General features: G+C 36.5%; 3 protein-coding genes and 1 pseudogene across 3 annotated transcripts; 2 read left to right on the top strand and 2 right to left on the bottom strand.

Annotated features, from left to right (window-relative positions):
• Positions 1 to 1,768: 1,768 nt before the first annotated feature.
• Positions 1,769 to 5,567, top strand: LOC141847189 (universal stress protein PHOS32). The gene is made up of 4 exons (XM_074735172.1): positions 1,769 to 2,015; positions 3,650 to 3,759; positions 3,930 to 4,048; positions 5,206 to 5,567. The coding sequence occupies exons 1-4, from the start codon at positions 1,838 to 1,840 to the stop codon at positions 5,285 to 5,287; spliced, it is 489 nt and encodes a 162-aa protein (XP_074591273.1). The 5' UTR covers positions 1,769 to 1,837; the 3' UTR covers positions 5,288 to 5,567.
• A 565-nt stretch (positions 5,568 to 6,132) lies between these two features.
• LOC141847188 (calreticulin-like) lies at positions 6,133 to 9,505 on the top strand. Its single transcript, XM_074735171.1, has 14 exons — positions 6,133 to 6,317; positions 6,959 to 7,066; positions 7,176 to 7,368; positions 7,465 to 7,723; positions 7,810 to 7,866; positions 8,130 to 8,177; positions 8,283 to 8,369; positions 8,459 to 8,516; positions 8,590 to 8,657; positions 8,723 to 8,818; positions 8,904 to 8,951; positions 9,034 to 9,063; positions 9,151 to 9,228; positions 9,327 to 9,505. Exons 1-14 carry the CDS (start codon positions 6,212 to 6,214, stop codon positions 9,336 to 9,338), a joined length of 1,248 nt encoding a protein of 415 aa, XP_074591272.1. The 5' UTR covers positions 6,133 to 6,211; the 3' UTR covers positions 9,339 to 9,505.
• A 476-nt stretch (positions 9,506 to 9,981) lies between these two features.
• LOC141847812 (protein farnesyltransferase/geranylgeranyltransferase type-1 subunit alpha) lies at positions 9,982 to 13,763 on the bottom strand. The gene is made up of 5 exons (XM_074735900.1): positions 13,305 to 13,763; positions 13,078 to 13,187; positions 12,831 to 12,951; positions 12,097 to 12,192; positions 9,982 to 10,580 (listed from the first exon to the last, which is right to left on the bottom strand). Exons 1-5 carry the CDS (start codon positions 13,545 to 13,547, stop codon positions 10,143 to 10,145), a joined length of 1,008 nt encoding a protein of 335 aa, XP_074592001.1. The 5' UTR covers positions 13,548 to 13,763; the 3' UTR covers positions 9,982 to 10,142.
• Positions 13,764 to 17,591: 3,828 nt separating this feature from the next.
• LOC141847036 (O-fucosyltransferase 23-like) lies at positions 17,592 to 18,702 on the bottom strand (annotated as a pseudogene).
• Between the last annotated feature and the right edge of the window lie 3,045 nt (positions 18,703 to 21,747).

The raw sequence follows: 21,747 nt of genomic DNA, 5'->3' as shown, positions 1-21,747 counted from the left end.
TTGCCAAGACTTCCCACTTGGACTTTTCCTTGCCAAGTCTTCAACCTGGACTTTTCTGCGAACTTGCATTAAACATGTTAGATCACAAGTATTGCCTAACTTTAAACATGGTTTAGCCAAACATTGAAACTCAATGCACTTGGGGCAACGATTGCACCAACAATCTCCCTCTTTTTGATGTTTGACAAAACTTTATTTAAGTTAGGTCTTTAAAACATATAAAGCATAACATGTGATTAATATATGATAAATAAAGCATAAATTACATGATATCAAAGCATCATAAAATATGATAAATTCGAATAGCATGATAAAGCATGATTAAACATGATTAGTCATGAAAAATATTTATTTATTTCTCTCCATAGTTTTTCCTAACTTAAAACTTTCATAGTTCTCCCCCTTTTTGTCAAAGATTAAAAAGTTATTCCATAGGCTAAATAGGGTTAAAATCTTCCTAAAATTAATTCTTCCCGCTTTAGTATTGCACCAACAATTATTTCGGAGGGAAAAGAATATCTTAAACTCTCAAAATATGCTGAAAATAGTAATATCAGTCGACTCATAATGTATCAGTCGACTCAATAGTCGACTGCAATCTGACCCAGTCGACTGATAAATTGCCGATAATCATAATTTATATTATTTTTATATTTTTTTAATCAAATATATAATATCAAGTCGAGAATTGAACGGTAAATCTCTAAGAATCCATCAAAGACGTGGGTGATTCATGATTGGAGAAAAAGTATAAATTTATCCAATTTTTTTTGGATTGTGTTAGAAAATAACAAACTTTAGGTCCTTTAAAATAAATTCCTCTATGGACGTTAAAGAGAGCGTATTTTATCCATTTGACTCGCTCTTTCCATAGCTCGATCTCCATATCGTCATCCTCCTCCTCCTCCTTCTTCAATCGCGAAGCGAGTAGATCAGGCGATGGCTGCGGATCGGAGGGTGGGAGTGGCAGTGGACTTCTCCCATGCAGCAAAGCGGCGCTCCGCTGGGCCGTGGAGAACATGGTGAGGGACGGCGACCACCTCATCGTCGTCAATGTCCAGAAGGAGGGACACTACGAGAAGGGCGAGATGCAGCTCTGGGAGACCACCGGATCACGTATGATTCACCTTCGTCTCAACTTCTTCTTTTTGCCTTGTTTCCTCTTTCAAGTCATGAGATAAAAAAAATAAATAAATAAATCCTATTCGTGTTTTTTTGACTTGTTTAATTTAATTTTATTAATGTTGAGGTTGCGTGGAAAAGCCAAGCGAGCTAATCGAAGAAATAAGAATGTGGGTAATAATTTTTCAAATTGATTAATCCTAGGGATGATCAATCTCATAAAAATTTCTCATCGATTAATAAGAGTACTCATGTTGAAACCATTGATAATTAATTTTCATAATTGACCACATCGCTATAATCATTTTTTTATTTGAAGAGCATAATTGATCCATCGCTATAGAGTATTATAATTATGAGCCATAATAAGACTGTTTCATTATATGGTAGTCCAATTCACTCAGATAATTATAATTATGTTATAATTTATATTTTTTTCATCAAATATATAATATGCATACTTTAATCGAGAATTGAACGGTAAATCTCTAAGAATCCATCAAAGACATGGGTGATTCATGATTGGAGGAAAAGTATAAATTTATCAAATTTTTTTGGATTGTATTAGAAAATAACAAACTTTAGGTCCTTTAAAATAAATTCCTCGCGTTAAAAAGAGCGTATATTTATCCATTTGACTCGGAGCTCGATCTCCTCATCGTAATCCTCCTTTCCTCCTCCTCCTTCTTCAATCGCGAAGTGAGTAGATCGGGCGATGGCTTCGGATCGGAGGGTGGGGGTGGCAGTGGACTTCTCCCCATGCAGCAAAGCGGCGCTCCGCTGGGCCGTGGAGAACGTGGTGAGGGACGGCGACCACCTCATCGTCGTCAATGTCCAGAAGGAGGGACACTACGAGGAGGGCGAGATGCAGCTGTGGGAGACCACCGGATCACGTATGATTCACCTTCGTCTCAACTTCTTCTTGCCTTGTTTCCTCTTTCAAGTCATAAGATCAAAAAAAAAAAAAAAAAAAAAAATCCCATTCGAACCCCCGTTGCTTATTTCGACCCTAAAAGTTTGGTTTTGTACGTACACTTTTTCAGTGATTGAAATCACTACTATGAATCAGATGGCGTGGATCCATGAGGATACCAATGCTAATCTAGGATTATTTAGGAACGGGAGTTTTAATCTACTCTTCTTATGCCTAGTGACAGATACAACACTACGATCTTGTTAGAAGTCGAATCGGTGGGTTTCTTTTCAGGTTTCTTCAGCTTTATGTCATTTCCTGAAGGATAAGTCTATAGTTGTTTAATTTGCACTACTACGAGCTGTGACTGCTGCAGCAAGCCCTCGCGCTTTGGTATCTTTAGTGCATAATTGTAGCTGGTATTACGAAAGTTATTTTCTTTTTTGAATTCTAGGATTGAAAAAGAACTTCAACAAAGATGGCATATCTGCCAATTTATTTCACAAATAATCTCATAGAACACGATGGACGAGCTTCATAAGATTAATTTTCTGTCATTTGGTATGCGAACCTGCAATCTCAGAGGGAGTTGATAAATTAACTTAATTCGACTGTTGACAGCTTAGATCCTCGAGGACAGACAACTGGACTCTTTTCCTTTTCATCACCATCAAGAGGTTATAAGGATTTTTTTTTTCTTTCAATTTTATCAGAATGAAAGAAATATCAGACTGAACATGCTGTTGGATCATTTAGTCCGAGATACTGCTCTACTGTACTTTCAAGATAATTGACTAAATTTCAGCCAAGTGAAAGAATACTAGACTGAGTTAAGGTTGTTCGATATGCAAACATGGATTATAATGTCTTCTATCTCTTGTATTTTCCCTTCCATGTTAATTTAGGAACAACAAAGAGATTTTTTATTTTCTTGTATGTTGTATGGATCATTGTCCTACTTGGACCATTGGAATGATGTCAGATAACTCACAAGTTTTCTCACTTATAGCTTGATGTCTAAATATATTGTACATGTGCAGTTTTAATATATGATGTTGTCTATACAATTAATTAGTTTGTAACTAATGAGTAATTCAAGTTCGTTAATCTTAATACTGAAACTCGACATCTAATTCTGATCTGCTAGTTTTGTTCATCAAATTAATAAGTCTATATTTAAGATCACCCTTTACATAATTGTTTTGTTCAAACTAGAAATTCTCTGTCACAAACCAACAAAAACCAAGCAAAACAAGCTCCACATCAATTGACGAACGCACACAATTTTCTGTTGCTATTCTTTCTTGCAAAACACTTGCTAATTTATGTATCCATGCTAGGTGACAAGGATCCTAAAAACTACAGTTTACTATGCTGGTATCTTCTTTAATTTAGTTGCTGCTGAGTAATAAGTGAACTACATCCTTTCCTTTTCCTGTCTTTCTGCAGCCCATTGAATCTACAGGATGCATACATATGATCTAGAATCATCAATTGCATCTCTCTCTATATAGCCAAATAAACCATGAATCACATTGGTTGCTCTCATTTTATCTTCTAATTATCCTGTTATCACACTGCTGCTTTTTTTTACATTTTTTTTGTCCATTGCAGCACTTATCCCCCTCACAGAGTTTTCTGATCCTGGTATTGTAAAGAAATATGGTGTGAAGCCAGACGCTGAAACTTTGGACATACTCAACACTGTGGCCCAGCAAAAGGAGGTAGTTTCTACTTTCTATATGTCAAATTTTAACTGCCCAAACAAGAATAGAGAGTGTAAACATACTCAACACTTGTTTGTAGTTTCTAATCCTATTTATCAAGTTTTAACTGCCCAAACAAGAACAGCAACTGCAAAAATACTCAGACACTTGTCATATAACATTTTCAGGTCGTTGTTCTGTTGAAGATCTACTGGGGGGACGCCCGCGAAAAGATATGCGAAGCTATTGATAACATCCCCCTCAACTGCTTGATCATTGGGAATAGAGGGCTTGGGAAGCTCAAGAGGTTAGAAAACTTCTACATGGGTAGATATTGTGTTCCAATGAGAACCCTTTGAATTTTGATACCTCAACTGTGATATAAACAACCAAAATTAAACAAGAACCTTATGGTGTCTTTGATTATATTCCATATAATTATTTATATGTTTGGCTATAAAAATGAATTCGAAATACCAAATTCTCAAGCATTGTGATTCCCAATTCATAAGAAACAGTTATTTCTTTATTCCAAGTGTAGCTATTACTTATTTCATTTCACTATTCAAAAAATGTATATTCTTACTTTTTGAAATCTTCAAAAGTAATATATTTGCAATCAGTAAAGTAGGTTAAACAAGTTTAGCAATTGAGTGCTGGTCAGACCATGCAAGACTGATTAAGCGAGCTAGGTTGTGTGTGTAGTGGGGAGGGGTGAGGGTGGGAGGGGCGCACAAAATGGCTGAAAGGGGCAAATGAGTTGGTCGGGATGAACTGGGTGATCAGACAGGCTAGTCTAGATGGTCATGTTGAACATGCTGATGGGATGAACATGTTTTCGAATTGGTTTGACTGATCAGATCCAGCAGACTAATCAATTGGGCCAAGTGAATGGGTGTACCAGGCAAGTCAAATGGCACGTTGGTTCAAAAAGGTAGGTCAAGCCAAGCGAGTCAACCACAGGGTGGGGTTGGGGGGGGGGGGGGGGGGGGGGGGGGGGGGGGGGGGGGTTGATTGAGTCAGATTGATTATTTAGATCAAGAGGAGAGACCAACAGGCTGATTGGTTTGATCAAGTTGAATAGGCATAGTAGATTGGTAGCATCAGACTAGAAGCAAGCTGTGAAAGTTTGACGAGTTGGGAAAAAAATCATATAAATATATTTTAATCATTACAAAACCTACTCATCTATATATCTGATAACATTCCATTGAACCAAATATAAAATAGTTATTTCATGTCTATTCCATTCATTAACCAAACTAACAAATAAATTTTCTTGTTCTTGTTTATTAAATTCCCTAGAAATACCTTTTCTAGGCCATCAAACTCACCACTGGAAAGTAGAATACAAATGTTTTCTTACAAAAACTCAGAATTGTCTATTTCATTTTTTCCCTCATCATCCAAATGAAATCTAAAGAAATCTAAAGTGAATTAATCAACATTTCCCTTGTCTTTCAGGGTGCTTCTGGGTAGTGTGAGCAGCCACGTGGTGAACGATGGAACTTGCCCGGTTACAGTCGTTAAGCACTTTGATCATTGAAGTTAAGTTCATCTGCTTGCTTCTACTGGAGAGGACTCATTTCTCATCATCTCTCTTATGGAGTTTGTGATTGGTGACCATCCTTTTCCTTGAATAAGAAACTCGGCTCCTTATGCCAGTGCTTTAAGTTGCTTGATGAGCTTGGACTTGTCGTGGATATTATATGCTTTGAATTGATCAGATATGATTAATGTGCATTGTGATTGTGTGTAACAACAATACTCGAAGTGTGTGTCTTATGGTCTTGAAAAATATGATCGGTTCATTTCTTTTGTCGTAATACTTTTGGTGTTTAGTTGTTAGGAGTTGATATTTAATCCTTTCAACATAAAGTTAACTCCAAGTACAGTGACACTATCCTTATTTCGGTGTGGATTGAATTGAACAATTTGAAATTTAGAGATTCTACTTGGATATTTGACAATATTTAAGCAATTGCTCTTGCTCTGCTTGCTTTGAAAATAAATTTAATTAATATTAGAGTAATTTTGATAAATGTTAAATTTTTTTAAATAAAAAATTAAGGTTTAACATGAAATAATTTTTTATTCTTTTTTAATTGAGCTTTTGTCTTAGATTAGGGCGTGTTTCGAATCAATTTTTATTTTTTTAATGTTAGGGAATATTACTGAACCTTCTATATATTTTTGTAAATTACAATTTTGGCCTGCTAACGTTCAGCAGACCAGGCTGAATAACCGAGGGCAGACACGTCGATTTAGCCACGTGGCGTTTCATTATTGGTTTAACTTTTTATCGGCCAGTAGGAGAAAGGCAATTGACGACTCTCGAACTCAGGTAAGTTTACCGTCTGGTCACGGCACTCCATTCTTTTTCGCCCGATAAATCTCCGATCTCAACCTTCGCCTCGATCCAAATCGAGCAGAGTTTGTGAGAGAGAGAGAGAGAGAGACAGAAGTCGTAATGGCGATCCGTAGAAGGCCGCCTCTCGTTGCTGCCGCCCTCGTGGTGGCTCTCGCTGTCGCATCCATCGTCTCCGCCGAGGTCTACTTCGAGGAGCGTTTCGGAGGTATGCGATCTCCGTTACCGATCCTTATGGGGATCGCATTCTGCTCTTGAGCTCAATTGGCATTGAAACCTGTTACTAGAACACGTTCCTTTAATTTTTTTTTTCATGAAATGAGACTCTAGTTTTGCTAAAGATTGGTCGATGCATTCTGGTGATTGATGAACGTTAAATCGCTTCCTTGCTTTACTGTTGACCCTGTTTATTCCTGTCTGAGTTTGTAGCAAAACTACTGCTGTTTTTGTTATTTATACGTACATTCGGTTTTCGTTGGTTCTAAAGACTCTTCTCGGCATTTTGGCGGTTGGCTTTAAACATTCAGATCTAATCTGCCAAAACGTGATCGTCTGAGTTCTTTGTCCTTGGCTATTCCCTAAAATCAGGATTCGGTCTTTCGTCTTGTTTATGTTTTATTTTTGTACTTGTAATCTGTAGGATTTTTTTCCTCGATCCAAATCATATGTTGATAATGACACTGCTGTTGCATTTATGTTGGCAAATTGATAATCTACAAATGAGAATTGTTGTAGACTAAAAGATTCAGAGTGAATGTCTGTGAAAGTGAAGGAGTCATGGGCTTTAAAATTTTTTAATGATTGTTTCTCCTCGTAACTGCAATTGGATGTGTATTTTTTTTTATGAAGATGGATGGGAGAATCGGTGGGTCAAATCTGACTGGAAAAAGGATGAAAACATGGCTGGAGATTGGAACTATACATCTGGAAAATGGACTGGAGATCCAGAGGATAAAGGTATTCCTCTAAAACCATGAGCCTAAAATCTGCAAATTTGTCACTGTGAAAAGTTTGAACCATTGGGTTATTTCATATGACCTCAGTTTAATAAATTCCTTGAATGCAGGAATCCAAACCGCGGAAGATTATAGATTCTATGCCATATCGGCACAGTTCCCTGAATTCAGCAACAAGGACAAGACATTAGTTTTGCAGTTCTCTGTTAAACATGAGCAGAAACTTGATTGCGGGGGTGGGTACATCAAGTTACTCAGTGGTGAAGTTGATCAGAAGAAATTTGGTGGAGATACTCCCTATAGGTACTTCTGCCTTCTGTGTTAGTCGTCCTCTATAGGAATTGTTATTGCATTCATCACATCTTATTTGAATTGAATGCATGAATTTGGAAATCGCAGCATTATGTTTGGCCCCGATATTTGTGGGTACAGCACAAAAAAAGTCCACGCTATCTTCTCACACAATGGAAAGAACCATTTGATTAAGAAAGAAGTAACATGCGAGACTGATCAGCTAACTCATGTTTACACCCTCATTGTCCGACCTGATGCTACATACAGCATCCTCATTGATAACAATGAGAAAAAAACTGGTAGTTTGTACACTGACTGGGATATCCTTCCTCCAAAGCAAATCAAGGATCCTAATGCAAAGAAGGTAAGCCTTGTTTCTACATGGTTCATCATAGACCAGTGTGTGTTTAGCTTGATCTCTTGATCATGTTTAATTAATTTTTGTTACAGCCGGAAGATTGGGATGACAAGGAGTACATCCCAGACCCTGAGGACAAAAAACCAGAGGTAGTGCTAGCTCAAGTTTCCTTGTGATTGATTTCCTTTTGTCTCCCTAACTTCCATCTTCTACAAAGATTTAATTTTATCTTCTTTTCAACCATTTTGTTCTGGTGTTGTAGCAACTTTCAACTATCTTTTTTTTAAATTTTTTTTCTAGATTCAATTTATAGGTTAACTGTTTGAAAGTGGGTATATATTTTCTAGTTCTGATCCAGTATGTTTCATCAATACAAATTTTTAGCCAAACTAACTTAGTCTTATCAATGAAGGGCTATGATGACATTCCTAAAGAGATTCCTGATACTGATGCTAAGAAGGTATAACTGATCATTTTTTAAAGTAAATTGATTCACTAGTGTTTTTATTTGTGCATTCGTCATTCCTATCTTCTGCTGCTCAAATGTTTTATGCATTTGTTGTAGCCTGAAGATTGGGATGATGAAGAAGATGGTGAATGGACCGTCCCAACTATTCCAAATCCTGAATACAAGGGTCCCTGGAAGCAAAAGGTATGAGCATACTTTTCAATCTTTCCTGCCAAAATAAGCATTGCAGTTCTACCAAACCTATCTAATTAGCTATTTTGTTGCCTCTTTAGAAAATTAAGAACCCTAATTACAAGGGAAAATGGAAGGCACCATTGATTGACAATCCTGGTAGTATTTGATCTGTTAGTAACTGGATTTGCATGATCTTCGAAACACTGTTTAACCTAAATCCATCTTGCAGATTTCAAGGATGATCCATACATCTATGCTTACTCGAACCTGAGATATGTAGCCTTTGAGTTGTGGCAGGTAAATATTAAATCATTCTCTGATTTTCTTTGTATTGAGCTTATGTCTTGATAAGCCCTTTTCAGGTCAAAGCTGGGTCTATCTTCGATAACATCTTGGTCGGTGATGATCCTGAGTACGCAAAGAAATTTGCAGAAGAAACATGGGGCAAGCTTAAGGACGTAGGTTGCTCGGCATTAATGCATTAATTTAAGTGTGTTGTTAAAGACTTTTAACGTCTAAATCGATTTTTGGCGCTTCTTTCAGGCTGAAAAGGCAGCATTTGACGAGGCTGAGAAAAAGAAGGATGAAGAGGTAAAGCTTCTATCTTTCTATTTCGTAGTAAAATATAAAGTTAACTATAAGAGTTCTTAAAAGAATTTTTTTAACCCAACAGGAAAGCAAGGATGACATTTCCGACGCAGAGGTTAGCACCCCTAAATTGTGGTTATTTCCACGACCTTGTATGCTTAATTACTTTCTCAATCTCTTCCATTCTTATTGCCAATGTCAGGACGAGGACGACGCTGAGGATTCCGCTGATGAAGCTGATTCCAAGGCTGATTCAGATATAGAGGACGAGGCTGCTCATGTAATTTGTTCTCCACTGAATCGCTCTTCTTTTTTATTTCCAATTATTTTGTTTCCATGTTGCTCGTTCGTATCTCACTGATTCAATTGTGTTCTCAGGATGAGCTTTAGATGGATGAGATCAATTTTTGGGTGAACTAAACAGGAGATTTGATTTGGGCTAGTAGTTGTTGAGAACGAGTCCTGGGAGACCAAAATTTGAGCACATAATGTAGTGTTTTTTTTTTTTTGCTTATCTTGTTACTCAAGCTGTTTTTAATCCATGGAATTTCTTGTTTGCTTGGAGCACCAACTATTTTGGGTTTTTAAATTCTTATACTAGTCCTTAAGTTTCTTGGTTCCATCTACAAAACCGAAAAAAAAAACATAAAAGGTCATTTTGCTAATTTTTAGCATTGTTTATGAGGTTCGCTTCTATGTTCTTTTATATATATAATAGTGGTCTAGTCTCGCTGAAAATATGTACAAATTCATCGTAATTGAGTCTCAAACTCGTCAAGGTCCCAACCAATGGGAGGGATCGAGTCAGCAAATATTGCAAATATTGACTATATTGATACTTGAATTTTAATGATTTGTTAAAATAGATAAGGATTGAATTTAGACGAAATTAAGATAATATTTTTTTTTATCGTGATTAATTAGTTTCAATTTCTTCAATTTATTTCTTCATAAATAATCATAGGACTGATCGTGTAAAACCGCTGAGATAACGAATTTCATCTTTCGTTAAAGAAGAAAACCACAATTCTCATGAATAGCAAATACAACTCTAATAAATAAGTTAATTTACATGATCGAATATTAGTTCCTCCATCACAATTGCATCTTTCTTTCAAAGTGTCTAAAATCGAGAGCTTCGTAGTTTATCATATGTGAGAACAAAACCCTCCTTTGATTCCAAAGAAGGGGGTTTTAACAAACTCGAGCCGGAAGATTTGTCCTCCGCCACGCCCAGTAGTTCGATCGCATTGGATCCACTGTCTCCAATATAAGGCACAAAGTAGCCGCCAAGCCGTGAGTTGTTCCTGCACTGTCTTGCGAGCTTCTCAAAGCTCCGACGACGGCACTAAGCTCATCGGACGGTTGGTGACCTTGAGAAAGAAGATCCAGAAGCATGCTCAAAGCAAACAAGTTGCTTTTATTTATCTCCAAAACCTTCAAGCATAGCTCAGGTACTTTATTGTCGCTGATTAACATTTCGATTTCACCCTTGTAAAGCCCTCTAAGGTATCTCCATGGGCTTTCGTTGTGTGGATTGGCTAAGATTATGTTGCTCGTATAGCACACTTCAGAATCTCTCATGGCTTGTAGGCCTCCAAGCAGCGGCGACCGGGTGATGACAAAATACCTCTGTTGCAGATCGATTGTTAATAGAAGATATCAAATAAAACAGATGTATTAGTAGAACAAACAACAAATATTAATGAAACCAAATGTATCTTGTTCATCAACCAGCATCAATTTCCATTCCTGAATATCATATACTTTCAGCTGGTAGATCGATCCAACAAGAGAAAGTAGAGTTGTCAAGCGAGGAAATACAAAAACCTCATATTTAGCATTATTTGATGTTAGGAGTTCCACAGACAAATCCAAACTCAAATGAGTTTTGATTCTATAGTTTCCTTTCACTTATCTTTTTTACCTCAAAATATAAACTTATAAAAAAGCAACCCGATGCATGAAGCTCCTGCTAATGTAGGAAATCGGAGAAGGATCAGACCATATTAGGTCTAATGTATGTAACCTTAACATACATTAGAAGAGGTTGTTTCTACAACTCAAACTTGTGATTACAAGATCATACGGTATCAACTTTAATGTTACATCAAGGCTCCCCTTCAAATATAAACTTATAGCAATTTTAAAAAAAAATCAAAGACAAGTTTAAAATGTATGACAAACATCTCGATCACATAATTTTCTCGAATCTAGATTAAATAACGCACTAGGATTTTTAGCTTTGAAAATGATTTCTCCACACGCCCATAAATTTACATATCACATATAACCGATAAGAGTTGTAATTGATTGATACAACTAGAAATTGAGCAAGTACAAGTATAGTATATAGATATATCTTAATTTATTCTATTCCAACATCACTCCTTATTTCTATTCTTGGTGCTTCAATTGGTGCTATATCTTAAACAATGCCTCTAGAATTTCTAGTTTTGGAAATGATTTCTCTACATATTTATATATCTCAATTAACCCTTAAGACTTAAGAGTTGTACTTTGATTCAACTAAACATAGAGCAGGCACACATATAGGATGTAGATATATTTTAATTTCTTCGATTCCAACGTCACTCCTTATTTCTATTCTTGGTGCTTTCATTGGTGCTATCCCTCATCTCTCTTTTTATTGTGTTTTATCTCCTCTCTATGACTGGTTAACAAAATCAAAGCATGTCATGGATGAGAATCCTTCTCTCTAGCCTATTTTAATAGTATTAAATGAAACATACACTATTGCGATTCGTACCAATGGAAGCATATTGACATGAGCTACATAGTGACATTTCTTGAGCCAACATAGTATCACTATCAGTCAGCAACCAACAAGACATGTTTCAGCTGTGTTGACTAATACGGATAATATAGCACATTGAAACATTTTAAAATCATATGACGAAATAACCTAGAGAGCAACGGCTATATACAGCAAAAAGAACCATGCATAGACAGTGGCACAAAAAAGTGCATTATATGGAAGCACTAATAACAAAGCCAAACCTATAAATTATCAGGTCCAATAATCTAGCAAGCAACAACTCTGTATGGCAAAAAGAGCCCAATAAAGCTACAACTACAAAGATATAATACATACGACGGTAAGCCAATAAAACCTCGAAATATTTACCTGATTCCAAGCTGAATTGTTGAAAACATCATTTTCAATAAGCTCACAGCAAAATTCAAGCTCATTTTCCCATCCACCAAACAACTCAAGAACCCACTGTATTGCAAATTATTATGAAAATATCAGTTACAGGATTCGATTGACAGAGAGATCATGTCCTCTTCATAGAAATAGAAGTTAACTTATACAAGTGTGACATACTAGTTTAGTCTCATACGATGAATTGCAAAGCAATAAAGAAGGTTTATAGGCGCAATGAGCAAGTTACTATTAACTTGGACTTAAGCATTTGGAGCCTCAGTTGAGTATGACAATTGATGAATAAATTCTCAGATCTAACCAGATCATGACAATGACTATCACACAAACCCAATTCTAGGTAGGGTGAGGTGGTTGAAAAAGGTTGCCTGCATATGGTGCAGCCACCATTGGACATCATATGCTCTCAATTAATGATGATTATGTGCAATCAATTAGAGTTTGAATTTTTATGAAGAACATCAAGCCTTAAGCAATGAAGATTGCAATATCACATTACATCTCCCACATGGTGAGTAATGAGGTAACAAAGAAGCTTTAGAAGCTTAGATGAATGAGTTACTATTAATTGGAACGTAAACAAGTTAATTAGTCAGTTATTGCCCGGTAAACTTTTTCATCTCCCATTTGTTTGATCTAGATGTTGAACAAGAAGAAAAAAAAATACCAAGAGAGAGGAAGGAGAAAGAGACTACCTGTCTATGAGACCAAGTATGATAATTTTTAGCATCAAGAGCAAACACTTGTTTGGTAAACTCCAGTTCTCTATTCGCTGCTTCTGTTCCCAGTTTCTCAACAAGCCAACGCCGGTGGTGCCTGATCAACATTCATAACGCGGGCATTCAAAGATACAACTTATATAGGCAAGCAAAAATGATCAAAAAGGAAGCAAAAACTAGGTCTATTCAAACCAGAAGAAGAGACCACAAAGCAAGCACTCACCAGATCTGGTAGTTCTTAGAATTCTGGAATGTAATTCTGTCAACAAAATCCCTTTCTTCATGTAAGTTTGCATTCAATGACTCGAGCACAAGGCGTCTGAAGTGCCAAACCTTGAAGAAAAAGGCAACATTACTCACCGTGTTCAAATAAAAGATCGCAACTTAACTACCGAATCCAAAAAAGAAGACTTTTTGCATCGATCTGAGAGGCTAGCAATGGAAGCTCACAGTATAGTTGCCGGGGTTCATCCCGATGGCCTCAGTGGTGAGTTCGAGGGCGCGGTGGCTCCGCTCGTCGGCGGCGTAGATGGCGCGGAAGTAGTCCATGGTCTCGCGGAATTCATCGCGGTAGGCGATGGAGACGACCGGGTTGGGGCCATCGTCCTGCGGCAGCGGCTGCACGTCCGACCACACCGGCCGCGAGCACAGTGGGATCCGTTCGACTTCGTCTTCGTCGGAGGAGGTCGACATCGTGATCGATCAAGGCAGAGAAAAGCAAAAGTAGATTCTTTCTAGGGTTGGAATTGGATCTTAAAAATACAAATCCAAGATTGGATCTTTCAACCGGGCCGAGATTTGCTTGCACTTGGCCCATTACCATTTCCTTCTCCAACTAAACGTTACTCCAGCAAAACCATCCATTATCGTCACAGCTCCATTCATTCAAATTCCTTCCATTTCTTCTTCTTCTTCTTCTTCCCTCCTCAAATCAAATTCACTATTTTCAAGTGTCTCTCACCGCGAGCAGCTAGGCTTTCAATTAATGGAGTAGCTGCAGCAGCCCCGCAGATGGTGGTTCAATAGCCACACTCACCCTAGAAGCTCCCCTGGCTTCAATCCCTTCTTCAAGGTTCAATTTTTATCACCTTTTCCGGAACTCTTCGTCTTCGTTTTATCTTAGATCCGATTTAATCTCGCGGGCTTAATTGTAGAGGCGCGATATCTGAGAAGAGCATGCTAGTAGTCATTTCCACGGTAGGGATAGAATTGATAACTATGAAGTATTCAATTATGAAATTTTTAGCGGTTAAAGAAAAAATTCAGAATAATGATAGAGCACATCAGTACAGATTTTATATTGACAGATCCATTCACCAAGAGTTTGATGTCTAAGGTGTTTCATGCGTATGTTGTAGATATAAGAGTTCTTCATATGAAAAAAGAACTGGGAGTCTATATACATTTTATTACTCTATATTTATTAATAAAGATAAATATTTTATTTTGATTATTGTACGTACTTAAAGTTTAAAATATTAGTGGATATTTACATGTTTGTTTGACATTAATAAAGTATCATGATTTACTATTTTAGTTTAGTATTTGATATTTGTAAATATGATACAGATTCTTTTATAAATCATAAGGCTTGAATCATGATTTACTATTCCAGTTTAGCATAAAATATTTATAAATATGATCAAACCCTTATGGGTTATTTAGAACTAATTGGAAATTGACATGTACTGATCACATTTTAATTTTCATATTATATATTTACATCTTGATCTATGTCATTAATGATATTGGTATTGTGATTATTATTGGAGTTTATTACAGACATATATAGTAGATATGATCTCTATAGTTCTATACCAATGAAAGTAATAGATCAGATTGTTGGCAGGGGTATTTTATACTCATAGAGCTTAATATCAACTGAAGAATAAAATTATGGTCACATATATACACATCACATGTAGTTCAAGTGAGAGATTTTAGATTTAAAATCTTAAGGTGGACTTAATTGTAATTTATATATGCAGATACAAATCGAATCCATTTAAGTGATCCAACTAAGGTTTATTGAATTTCAGATTATTGAATATAAATTAAATATATATAACTCATTAACCCGATCCGTTATTATGTATGGACTGATAACAAATCAAATTTTTATATATAGAGCTTGGTCCCTGAGTATTTAGGGTTAATTAACATCTTATCTTTGTTTTCTATTGACGAAGGTTTGTGATGTTGTTATCTAATTTTCTTAAAAGATCATTCTCTTGTTTTCGCTAAATCTTTTTTCATATGGATCGAGCAGTCGATGAGCAATCTGCCCCCTACAAACAACAAGGATATATCCCACTAGAAGCAAAAACACACTATTTATTTATTTATTATTGTTAATAGCATCCAAGGATTGGATGGATTACATGCTTAATCTCACAAGCAAACCATAGAAACATATCCCCTCGATCCTTAATTTATTGTATCCATTATACATCATCATCATCATCATATATATAGCAACTTCTTCCGGTATTGTTTAGGAGGTTTTATTTTTTTTGGATAACAACTTCATGGATTTCTAGGCCTCCCTTCCATCTCCCCTTCCATATCTCATACAATCCGAACTTGATTTCGGAGACCTTGGAATCTTCCACGTACTCGAAATCGAGACCAGCAGGTACGGACTCTACTTTCCCACCTTTCGTTACGGTGTTCAAATCCTGTCTCTTCCATACGTTCTTTTTAGTATTCGGATCGTACACGAAGAAGTACACGGGGCTGCCTTGCCATCCAAACGCGTCCGCCTTCATCGACACCTTGAACTGGACGTAATACTTGCAGCCTTTTGTTAAAAAAGATGTCGGTAAACTACCCGTCACCTCCAGCCACGACACTTGTTTCAGTGTGATCGAGCTCTTCTCGCTGTACGTACGTGTTTCAAAATTTAATCATACTATTCATGATTAAATTAAATTAAATTAAATTAAATTCTTTTATGAAAAAAAAATATACTTACTCTTTCTCGTTGATATCCCAACAACGAGAGTCTTTGCCCCAATTGACCGTCAGCGCTATTGGCTTGATTGTGATTGTGTCGCCAACCTATTAATCATAATAATAATAAATGAAAAAAATCATATATATATATATATATATATATTTTAATAAAATTTGCAAAGATAGGAGATTATGATTAAACTAATGCTTACTGGTGTTATAAGTCTTTGCTTTAGTGCGTCGTCGGGTTTGTAATGAGAAGAACTCATGGTGATGATCTTCGCCTCTGACCAAGGAAATTAAGAAAGGATGGATGGATCGATGGATGAGGAGTTGAGGAAGAAGGAAGAGCTTAAATAAGACGAGAGAGGAGGGTGGATATGCCATTTCTAGGGAGTTCGAATTGATACTATTTATTTGAGTTTGAGTATTGCAAGTTGAGGCCTTGGCGTTTTGGAATCTTTCTTTTGCTTTAGTTGTGCTTTTGGTGTTGGGAATACTTCTTTTGCTTTAATTGTTCTTGTGGTGTTGCTTTTAGCGATCGGAGATTACAAACTACGCAAAGTATATTTGTCGTCTTCTTCTTCTTCCTCCTCCTCCTCCTCCTCATGTTCCCACCCATATGGTTAATTTTGAGAGAAAAAAGAATTTTGAATTTTCACTTCTTTTAAACTAAAAGTCGGCATGCCTTTGAATAAGGATTGGCACACGAAACCCATCACTAATCCTTTCTCCTTTAGTTTACATGGCTTTAATGAAAGTTAGTTTTCTTATAAAACTTAAAAGATTTCTTCGTTAATTATAAATCAAAATATTTGTTTGTATAATAAACACAAAAAGAATAATATAAATTTTTATGCAATTCTTTGAGAATCCATTCAAAATCAATATCAAGAGAAAGAACAAAGATGCCAATCTTTTTTATCTTCCTTTTCCCATTTATTATTATTTCTTTCGTCTCTACTTTCACTACTCATAACCCTTTTGTCTACCGTCTACCAGGGAGAGATGCTCGATTTGATCGAATAGAAGTATATATTCTTCCTTTTTTATGAGAATCATATAAAGTTGGCCTAGACAATTTTCTCGAATAGACTCTTGAAATTACAAAATTCAAGTGTTCTTCATATTCTCAAGCCATAATCAGCCTACATTTTTGGTCGTGAAAAAAGTTCGATCAATCGTTCATCCAACATGATCAGATTCCCAAAATGATCAGTTTGATTTGAAAGGATCATATCGGAACAGAATTGATCCATTCTTGCTTCATGAATAAATGGGTTATGCTATATTGATTGCTATTTCCGCAATTGATATAGTCCCATAATCAGATCATTAATGATATTTCAGTATTGATTCTTAATGCATAGAGTTCTTCTGCAACTCTGCTACGTCATAATGCATAGAGTTCTTGTATTCACTGAAACATCGATAACATTTCGAAAAAGTTTCGATTTTAATTTCCTTGTTTATTTCCAAAGTAGACGAGCAAACTCCTCCATTTACCCTTTCCACTCTTGAAGAAGCTTGCTAAACTTGTCCATGTTGTGAGAAGATTAGCACTAAAGACAAGTTGTTAGCTTCCTCGTGTTACATTCTAGCTGTGTAAAAGATACTGAACAAGAAATCATGTACCTTTCAAATGGATTCACCCGTTTAACAAAGTAAAAAAAATCTTCTTGAATGTGGTCGCAGCATCTAAGTTGGAACAGCCATGTCCGAGGAAGAAAAAGAATGTTGACTCAACATATGTACAAGTCTGCTCTGAACTGTTTCACAATATCAAAAGCTTGTATTCCAGTAACTATAACATGATATGTTATTCGTCCTGTAGCTTATGCCAATGAGACTTGGGGCAGACATATCGGTCATCTACATTTTAGCTCCGCCGTATTGTTCGACGATGTTGTATGAATATGAAGAATACCCAGTTTCTGTGCAGCACGAATTTGTGAACTCCACTCAACAATCTGAAGAGTGTATCCTTAATTCCAGGTCTCTTCTTCTTGAAAGGAACAAAACCATCTTCCATCCACTTAGTATTGAATCATACTCTAAAAGGATGTTGGCTTCTGCAAGGTAAACCACTATAGGCTGTTGTTTACTGGAGTATGTGTGATACTCTTTCCATTATTTCTTCCTGGCTACTGCATATCTGGTTGATGCTCAATCTCTGCTCTACTTTCTTGCAATGAATCATCCAATCTTTCTCAATCCTCATATGAACAGCCATGTATGGCACATGGTAATCTTGCGAACTGTCTGAACTTTCTTTCTTCTGTGAAGCATTAGAATTCTGTCTCACCACCCTACCTACATCTCTAATCTTTGAGGTGATCTTAGCAACTTCCTTCTCTATCTCATTGACTACCACAAGACATTCAAATATCTTTGTGTAATCCTTGACAGGCCATGGTCATGCCAAAGGGACCTCAAATGACTTGCTTTTGTTCAGGAGATCGCAATAGTGTCCCAAGCGGACAAATCCATCACATAGAACATTGAACTTTTTAAAATGGCATAGGTTCAAGTAAATCGAAGTCTTTGTAGAATAGAGATGCGCTCAGGCTAAGCATCAGAAGAGTTCTGTTTAAGAATCTAGCAGTTAGGCATGCCCTGGCCAGTGCGGTTTTCTGATTGTTCAACCCCCAAATAATCTGAGGAACCTCCAGGAATTGTCTCTCCTGATAGAATTCTGCAAGCTAAAAGCAGCAGAGATGGCTATCCAATTTGAGGTCCTCCACAAAAGTAAACTGGATCCAGGGAATGAAGAAATGACTGTTCCAAGTACAGGAATACATTATACCAAGATGAAACGCCTGAAAACTAAAGACTTCATGCTACAGCTGCTTCGCTTGAGCTACTCAATGTTTCCAATTTCATTGTCCACCATCTTCGTTCTGTTCATAGTATGGTATCTTGTTGTATCACCATGAATGCCAAAAATTATCATCAGAAGCTCTGCTCTCTATTAGCATTGTAGCAGAAGCAAATCATGGCGAAGACTAAGTTTGCAGAATGATCAACTGCTCATGATCAATCATCTAAACATTCATTCAAGATTCTCTCATAACCATGTGATCTGCCAAATGCATAATATTGAAGTAGCTAAGATGTAGTAAGTATCGAGCATCCGATGTAGGTGAGCTTTTGAAGGATTTAAAAAAAAATCCCAGTAGTTCTGTAAGTTGAATATACAAAAATGATGTCAAGTAAAAAAGCATCTTTTACATTCTATCTTATAATCAATAAAAGTGACTACCAGCACTGAAGTGAAAAAATGGAAATGTTAAATAATGTTTTTTTTTGTAAGAATTAAAATCTCACTCCTGTGTGATTATCATCTAAGCCCGAATATTTTCCATTTAGTACCCAACTGACACTCAACCTGTTTTGTTTAACCTCTTCAACCTCAAGTTCCATTCAGTTGTTTAGTTTAATTATAAAAGAACACCCTCTCCTCCTACATCCCTCTAGTGGGAACCATTTCTCATCCTGAAGGGACTGCACCTCTCAAGGTTTTCTTTTTTGTTTCCCTGTCTGAAATGAACTACCTATGATTCACCAAAAGGGAAAGACCTCATTTACAATATTATTTAAAATCTGAAAGAGTAAAAATCAGATAGAATTCATAAAACACCATTACTGTCATCTCATAGTATACTCTATTCTAAGATCAAACAATGCTATTTCTAAGTTCTAAACAAATCACAAAATTTCACAAGGTGCCATAAAATCTTATCTAAGACCTATTACTATAAGTTTTGGAAAGGGTAGCCATCCCACTCGGAGGTCCTATGTTCCAAAACTTGCTGATGGAAGATTTAACCCATTTTAGCAGAAGAGACAATATAAGTGACTTTGTGAAATACTCAAAATAGTTACTCTCCTCGTATACAAAAAAATAATCGAAACGACAATGTTATTACCATGGTGCTCGATTCATCTGTCAAGGAGGCATTTAGGATTAGCTATCTAAATCAAGCTCCATTGACTAGATCATTTCCAATCAATTAGAACTAAGTCAGTGCCTAATAGATCACAAAGAAGAAGTTTCTGACTAAGGATGAAGAACAAGATATCTCAGCATAATTGCAGAAAGGCGTTTCATCCATAATGCTAATGCTTACAGCCTTACACCTAAAAGAGAAAACTTCCTCACTTTGTTTTTCTTTCCTCCACCCTTCTTCTCTCTTTTTTCGGTTTCTTCTGACTGTAAACTTGAAAAAGGAAAAAAAAAGAGAGGCGCGTATCTTTCACAAAGATATAAAAAAGAGATAAAAGAAGGGAGAAAAGGATCCTTTCATGTCAAAGAAAAAAACAATTTTTGAATCAATCACTACAACAAAAAGGAAAAAATCTCTCAAAGATTGAAAGAGATAAAAGAAGGGGAAAAAAGATTCTTTGATGCCTGAAAAACAACTTTTGAATCAATCACTACAACGAGCAAACATTATTCATTACCCATCTAAATCCCAACGAAAGAGCGAGATTTCTTCGTCAGTTGAATAAACTTTTGGATCGATCATTTCTTTTACAAGTGAAAAGGGGAAACCACATCTGGAGATCCAGAGAAATAATTCACAAAAGCTTCTTCCTGTGACCGAGAATCGCCAAAGTACATCATGAACTAGGAGATCAACGAACCAATCGAACATAAATTTGAGGAATTGCTTGAAGAGTATACCCTGTCAGAAACATTGCCTCTTAATGCGGAAAGGGAGACCGACTCATCGCACAGAGAGGCGGCGGCGGCGGGGCGAGGCAGTAACCCAGCTTCCAGGACAAAGTAATGGGAAGCATCATCACTCAAATTGCATATTTGCCTACAAAGGTAGATAAAAAAGATTGGATTTGCCTACAAAGGTAGATAAAAAAGATTGGAGATGCTTCTCTCATGACCTCGAGATGATAAATTTGGGTCTGGAATAACAATCTCAATCTCGATCAGGATCGCGAAATAAATAAAATAATGTAATAACGGAAAAGGATTTTCAAGAGACCATGAGGGGAAGAAGCGCTGATTCCACTGGGGCAAGAAGGTGGAGACTTTCTCATGCTCCTTTGGCGATCGGATCGATCTACTTGCTCTTCGTAACGTTCAAGTTCCACCATTTTCTGGAGATGGCCGGTCAATGACCTTACCTCCGGCCATCTTATGATTTCTCTATTGCACTCTCACTTCCTTCTCCCCTCGCCATCGCCACCACTTCCTCCCTCGCCTTTCATCTTCTCCGTGTTCAAGTTCCACCAGGATTAGCGACGGACCATTTCCGCCGTTAATCGATCGCTACTAGTGAATGAAATGGTCCGTCGCATAAAATTCGATCGTTGACATTTTTTATATATTTTATTTTATTTTTCTGAATTTCCTGTTTACATATCAATCAAACCAATATAATATAACAGTAATACACTGATAAGCCAACAATAGTAAAACATAACACTAACACAACAATAGTAATACACCACATGGTAAAATATCTGAATACAACACTAATACAATCTAAATACAATAATATCTGAATACAACACAAATCTCTAGATACACTGATACTGTATCTAATGTCAAAATACAATAATATATCAAAAACTGATCTAAACGAGCCCAACCAAAATAAAAGATCCTACAAAAAAAAAAGAAAAGATAGGTAAGTAATAATGTAATTATAACAACCTATTTGAAAAATACATGCTTACAACTAATAACTTTTAAAAAATAAAAGTAATAGAAATGTTAACATACCTTGCAGACAACTACTGATCAAGAGCATTAGGATCCTGAGTCTCCATATCAGGGTCCGCACCTCGCATCGCATCATAAGTAAGCATGGATGACGTCTGGCTGAAGGCCTCCATGAAGGCCGTCATCTGCCGCCTAAGCCGAGCTTGACTTTCTTGCTGCGCCTCTAATACGGCGAGTTGATCCTTTAATTTT

Source organism: Curcuma longa, chromosome 16, assembly GCF_044706935.1.
Source record: "Curcuma longa cultivar G26 ecotype Majalengka, Jawa Barat chromosome 16, ITB_CL_G26_1.1, whole genome shotgun sequence".
NCBI lineage: Eukaryota > Viridiplantae > Streptophyta > Magnoliopsida > Zingiberales > Zingiberaceae > Curcuma > Curcuma longa.
This window is presented reverse-complemented; position numbering and strand designations above follow the sequence as displayed.